Consider the following 6,696-nt stretch of genomic DNA (forward strand, 5'->3'; position numbering starts at 1 on the left):
GGAATGAAATACAAGATATATATAATCTACAATACAATATATGCTATATATTATCATATAATAAAATATATTTATACATTACATATAAATATGTGTATATTTATATTATGTATTATGTCAGCTATATTATATACCATAGATTTATATAATTATATAATATGTAATTATACATATCATATAGTATCTATTACACATAATATTACTTGATATATAATAAAAAGGTATATTATATATTAAATTATATATAACATATATTAAACGGTATATATATTAATATATATTACTTTTAAAGTATATTGTATTATATATTATATTTATATATTACATATAAACACATATTCATATTATATATTGTATATATTATGCTATATATTATTGTATCTGTTATATAACATGTATTCTATATTATATGTGTGGTATATATTGTGCATATAATTATATAGGAGATTATACATATAATACATATAATAATTATACATATTATATATATACATTACTTACAAGATATCTTTTTCCAGATCTCAACCCTTCTATGCCAGCAAGAAAAGGAGGGGATCCCAGCCTTCCCACTGCTTTGAGCTGCGTTCTGTGGCATCAGACACCAGGGCGGCCATGTCTATTCACTGCTTACCACGTCTTGGCAATGATAAGTGCAATGAACAGTGTCATAACCAGAAAAGGTAAACACCACCCCGATGAAGGCATTCCAAGGGCTCCCATTTGGTCATGGGATGTTAGTGACATGAAAAAGTGTCTCATCTTCAAGGGGAGAATGCCACATGGCCCCTAAAAATTCTGGGCACTGGTGTTAACTACATTCACCCTCTGGAAGATGTTTAAGAAGGGCCTCCTCGTGTCTCGAAAATGGTCAAAGACCATTTGTAGTCCAGGACCACTGGAGCAATTTGTACAGCAGAGCATCTGCTATTATGTGACCAAGGGGCTGAGCAGCTGAGCCACGCAATACCCTCTTCCAGAGCAGCTGGCACACAAGGTTTTATGGAGTCTTTGACAACTTAAAGAGTCGTTGATTATTTAGAAACCATGGGTAAACCAGAGTGTTTTGAGTGCAGTTATTCAACTCAGGGAGACTTACTTTACCTGGAGGACAGAGCAAGGGGTCACTGAACCATGGTTACAGGAGCCTGGTATAAACACAGGCCTCCTAACTCATCTCCCTGTGCTAGCGGCCAATGGGGGGACTGCAAGCTTGCCAGTGAAAGGCAATACTACTGAGTCTGCAACAGCATGGTTCAGGCCAAGTCAAAGAACAAACTCCACGGGCACTAAGGATCTTCCTACCCACATGCCACATGGGGAAAGAAAAGACAAGGAGACTCGGAAAGGGAGGGAGGCTTTCTGGGCCTGCCAGACTGGGAAGACTGCACTTTCACAAGTCATTCCATCACAGCAGGCAAGGTTCGGTGGCTCCCAATGGCAACGGATCTCACTGGGCTCTTGCTGCACCATGGGTGCCCTGGGCCTCTGTGCCACCGTTTGCTGTGCTCCATCTCGAGTGAATGCTTTCTCAGCATCCAACTGCAGCCCAGACTCTTCGGCCGTTAGCACAGCGGCTCCTCGGTAGCCCCTGGCAGAAACTCTTGATCCCCTAGGTCTCAATGGATTGCAACCTCCACTGTCCAGGGCCTGTTGGCCTAAGACACTAGTGTTCCAATCTGAGTGGCTCTGGCTGTATTGCCTGCCCATGCTAAATGAGAGGACAGTGCTCTACAGGCCTGAACAGCAGAGACCTGAGCACCCACCTGCCCCGGGGTGGGGTGAAGAGCAGTCAAGACCAGGTGGGCGAGTAAGGCCCTCTCTGCCTTGCCAATGACAGACTCCCATTCCCCAGATCTTTCCTTCCTGGGACTTGGCCTGACCTCGCGTCCTGCCTCCGTCCCTTCCCAGTCTCCTGCTCTTTCTCTGTGAATGTTTCCTAAGAAATGACTTTCAGAAGAGAGTCTGTGTGAGAGTTGTGTGTTGTCTGAAGGAGAATGGGCAACAAAGACAACTGTTCTGTCAGTCCAGGCTCTGCAACACCTTCCTCCCTGCCTGGGGAGGGAACTCTGCTGGCCCTTACTGTACAGCAGCTGCCCTGATCAAAAAAAGGTAGATACTATGGCTGGCTCAAAACTTGATAGTCAGTCACTGGAATACACCACAATAACAGGCAAAGAAAACAGAGTTGGTTTTGTGCAGAGTGGGTTAAGCTGCAAGCTTGGCATTCATAGTGGAATGTTGGTTCAAATCCTGGCTGCTCCACTGTGATCCCACTAATTTCCAGTGTGCCTAGGGAACCAGGACCACTGGGAGAGCCTGATGGAGTTCCGGGCTCCTGGTTTCACTGCAGCTATGTGAAAGGGACTCGCCAGGTGCATTAAGGTCTGTCTGTCCCTCTGTCACTCTCCCTTTCAAATAAGTGAATCTTCGAAAAAGAAAATCACATGACTGAATCAACTGGTGCAGAGAAACTGCTTGACAAAATCTACTCATGCAAAAATCACCCAAGAAAAATGTGAATACAGCAGAACATTCTCAACTTGATAAATGGCAAACAAAATCCTATACCCAATATTATTTCATGCTGAAAGGTGAAGGGTTAGAAGTGGAGGAACAAGAGGGAACGTCCATCCTCACCCTCCTGTTCAGCACCGGCCTGGAGGTTCCAGCAGCAGCAGACAGGAAGGGAAAATCAGCAGCACATGGACGGGAATGCGAGCACTGAAAGCTGCTCTTTCCAGATGGCATGAGGTTTCACACAGGAAATTCCAAAGGATCCACCAAAAACAACAACAAGCAAATCCACAATTTCTAGATGTAGTAAATTCACACAACTCGAATGGACCCCATCTCCATTCCCATCAGAGATTCTAGTACACACATCAATTCTGAAAGCTTCTATACTGCATAATTCCACATACACAATGTTGTCAGAGTGGACAAATGAGAGTGGTTCAGGGGTTAGGGTGCTGGGGGGACGTATGCGCACATGGAATGGTGGAGGCAATCTTGGAGGCAGGTGGAGACCATGTTAGCGGTTCAGGGGTTAGGGTGCTGGGGGGGGTACGTATGCACACATGGAAGTGTGAAGGCAGGGGACAGTGTGATAAACAAAGTACCCACGCGACAAGCAGCCAGACTGAGAGCACACAAAGAAATCACGTCACTTTCCTGCGTCCGTCCACACTGCACTACGCTATGGAAGATAAAGCTACTAGGGGGGTTGGGGAGATGCGATGCCATTGGCTAAACCTTTGCCTGCAGTGTCGGCATCCCATGTGGGTGCTGCTTCCTGTCCCAACTGCCTGCTTATGACCTGGAGAGCAGCTGAGAACGGCTCAAGTCCTTGGGACCCTGTACCTGTGTGGGAGACCCTGAAGAATCTCCTGACTTTGGATCAGCTCAGCTCCAGCCACTGCAGCTACTTGGAGAATGAACCAGCAGATGGAAGACCTCTCTCTCTCTCTCTCTATCTCTCCTCTCTGTAACTAACTCTGTCTTTCACATAAAAATAAAATAAATCTTTCTTAAAAACTATTTGGGGGTATTGGGTGGAGGGTCTAAGAAGCTCTCACTTCCAGTGATTTTGTAATCTCTTAAAAACCGAAGTTGGAATGACATAGGAGGCACTGACTGTGGATATTAAATTAGCTGAAGCGATATGTACATTTCTGAGCCCCATTCGAAGCTCACTGACGTAGAACAGTTCCTTCTTTCTAAATTTTTAATTGTGAAATTCATGTAACATGAAATCTGCTGTCTGCATGTTTTTAAGTGTGTGGTTCAGCAATGTTAGCGTAAGTCACATTGCTGTGACCAACTTCAAACTCTTTCCATCTCCCCAAACTAAAACTGTACCCAAGCCCACGCTGCGCCAGAGCAGCTCCAGGCGCCCTAGAGCAGGGCTCCTTCCTGCCTGTGGGCTCCTTGCCGACTTCCCCTTGTTCTAAGTGGGGACAGCAGTCAGGGCTCAGACAGCAGCCGCTCATCCCGGCTGTGTACCACCCTGCTCAGCTCCACCCGCGTAGTCTGACACCCCCCCACCCCCGGGCAAAGACTCACCTCACACAGCGAGGATCACATTGAGGCCTGTGGGACCACACAAACCTGCCCAGAGTCCCTGGAACCCAGGGCCGCACACGCCCAAGGGGCTATCCTCCGACTTCCCTACAGCCTGGCCCTTGCAAAGGCAGCACAACAGCGGGGCACTTTCCTTGCTGCCTGCGGCCGGTCCAGGCTGCACTCGCAGGGTTGGGCACCTTGAGACTCACCCAGCCTGGGGGCACTGGGACAAAGCGCATCTGCCCTGAACTGCTACACTAGGCTGTTGAGAAACTTCCCCAGAGGCTTAACTGCGACACAGCATCCTGACACAGCACAGCGCCCCTCGGAGCAAGAGTTTACAGATCGCGTCCTCCAAGGCGCCAGTGATGCTCCCTGCGGAGCTTGAAAACCAGCGGACGGTTTAGAGCAACTCTGCGGCTTCCTGCCCTCGCGGCGCATCTGAGAACACTTTCTCTAATAATAAAGGGCACAGTAGGTGCAGTTGTGTAAACTGCAGATGCTGCAGCCAGGGCTTCAAAAAAGAAAACCTTCTGTTACCTTGCTCATGCCCTGAGGTCGGTAGCCGGGGAGTGTGGAAAGGGAGAAGGAACGCGTGCACATCACGCAGCGTGCACATCACGCAGCGTGCCCGCCCAGGGCAGGCCTCCTGCTGTCGCCCTCCCGGCTCCTCTACAAAGGAATCCCTTCGGTGCCCTCGCTCTGGCCCGCAGTGGGTGGGCGTAGGAGGCTGTGCGGATCCTGGGCGCGAAGCCGGGATGAATAATGGCAAAGCCCGGGGTCCTGGTGAAACACACTGCGGCGTGGGTGCACTTCGTGCAGGGGCCGCGGTTCCAGGACGCCTAGATAAAGGTAGAGCAGGGAGCCCCCCCGCGGCTCCACCCTTCTGGTCAGCCTGACCGTCCCCAAGTGCCAGGGGCCAACCTCAGGTAGCAAGGACTCTGTCCCCGGAGGGGAACTGAAAAACTGCAAGCTAGAAACTTCGTAAGGGGCTTTCTGGAGGATCCCCCAGTTCCGCTGCAGCAGAGACCTTCAACAGGGACAGCGATAGAAAAACCTGGAGGAGCGGGGACGTGGCGGAAACCGGCCATAAGAAGCATCTGAGCTCCACACCTTTGCCCTGAGCGGGGCCGGGAGAGGCGGGAGGTACGCCACTGCAACCCGCTGAGCGGCGGTCCGGCCCTTACCTGCGCTTGCCTTGGTCGGTGTAGACATTAAGGAACAGCCCTTCTCTGGCGTCCACGAACACAGGGCCCGAGAAGTCAAGCCGCAGCTCGTAGCGGGATCCAGGCTGCAGCGCCTCTCCCAGCTCCAGCACCATATACTGCGTGTCCAGCGCGAACCACATGTGGTTCACCTGCACACGGCCCACGGAGGTGCCCCTGGTGCCTGGAGGCAGGGGACCGAACACTTCAACGAGGTCATAGTCCAGGAAGAGGCTGTGCAAGAGCAGCCGCGTGGTGGCCGCCGTGCAGCGCACGGTGATGTTCACGCAGCCGCTGAATCGCAGCCCCGGCTCAGGGAGCGCGTCGGGCTGCAGCCGGGGCCACAGCTCCAGGTCGTAGTGCAGAGGTACGACCCAGGACGGCAGGCGCAACTGATCCCAGGGGCCCGGGGGGCGCCACTCGCTCGAGGGGGTCATCGCCACCCTCTCCTGGGCAGAGCCGTATTTCGGAGTCGGTCGGGTTTCCTCTTGCCGGCTGGGAGGGGAGGACGCAGAGCCGGGGACGCCCAACACTTTGGGCTCCGACAGCGGGGTGCGCGCACAGTGCCCAAACAGGGCAGCCAGCACGGCCAGCGCTAGAAGGAGCGCCGCGACCAGCCCGGCCAGCAGCAGGGCCACCACGCGGCTCAAGTAAAAGCCGGGGCTGGAAGGGGACCCCATAACGCGCCTGGCTGGAACCGGGCAGAAGCCTGGAGTCGGAGGCGGCAGCTGGATCCGCGCCTTCCTTTCTGCTCCTGTTCCTCCTGTCCCTCCAAGGCTTTCCCCTCCGAGCTAATCAGATCCAGGCCCCTGCTTACCCACCCCCACCCTCCAGAACCAAAGAGGAGGCGGAACGCAGCGCACCAAGGGGCACGCCCCTGGGGAGTGCAGGGCAGGACCGCACCGCTGCAGCTTCTGAAGGAGAGGCGTGGGGAGCAGGCGGCTGGACCACTCTGAGAGCTGGACCCCTCCGACTGGGTTTCTGACCTAAAGGGATTTGCTGAGGTGTGCCTGCGTTTCCTGTAGGAATCGGTCCTCCTGGACCGCTCAAAGGGCTTCCCAGTCATGCACCTGCTAGACTCCTACCCTCATCGGATACTGACGGGTTGGTTGGGGCCTCAGGGTCAGGACATTTGGGTCATGCGCTGCAATGACCCACGAAGGGTGGTTATGCTGTCAGAAGGAATTTTTAATCCTTTTAAAAAGATTTTATTTTTATTGGAAAGGCAGATTAACAGAGAGAAGGAGAAACAGAAAGATCTTCAACGCTGGTTGACTCCCAAAGTGGCTGTAATGGCTGGAGCTAAGTTGATGTGAAACCAGGAGCCAGGAGCTTCTTCCAGGTCTTCCACTCGGGTGCAGGGTCCTAAAGCTTTGGGCCATCTTCAACTGCCTTCCCAGGCCACAAGCTGGGAGCTGGATGGGAAGTG

At 51.8% G+C, this 6,696-nt stretch overlaps 1 protein-coding gene across 1 annotated transcript in view; it reads right to left on the reverse strand.

Moving 5' to 3' along the window:
- LVRN (laeverin) overlaps positions 1-5,947 on the reverse strand; it is a 48,863-nt gene extending 42,916 nt beyond the window's left edge. Inside the window, exon 1 of the mRNA XM_040977076.1 lies at positions 5,250-5,947. Within this exon, the coding sequence (XP_040833010.1) occupies positions 5,250-5,947 (698 nt within the window). The remainder of the gene's footprint in view (positions 1-5,249) is intronic.
- Between the last annotated feature and the right edge of the window lie 749 nt (positions 5,948-6,696).

This window comes from Ochotona curzoniae, unplaced genomic scaffold (assembly GCF_017591425.1).
Source record: "Ochotona curzoniae isolate NIBS_2020 unplaced genomic scaffold, NIBS_Ocur_1.0 contig_1, whole genome shotgun sequence".
Taxonomy (NCBI): Eukaryota; Metazoa; Chordata; class Mammalia; order Lagomorpha; family Ochotonidae; genus Ochotona; species Ochotona curzoniae.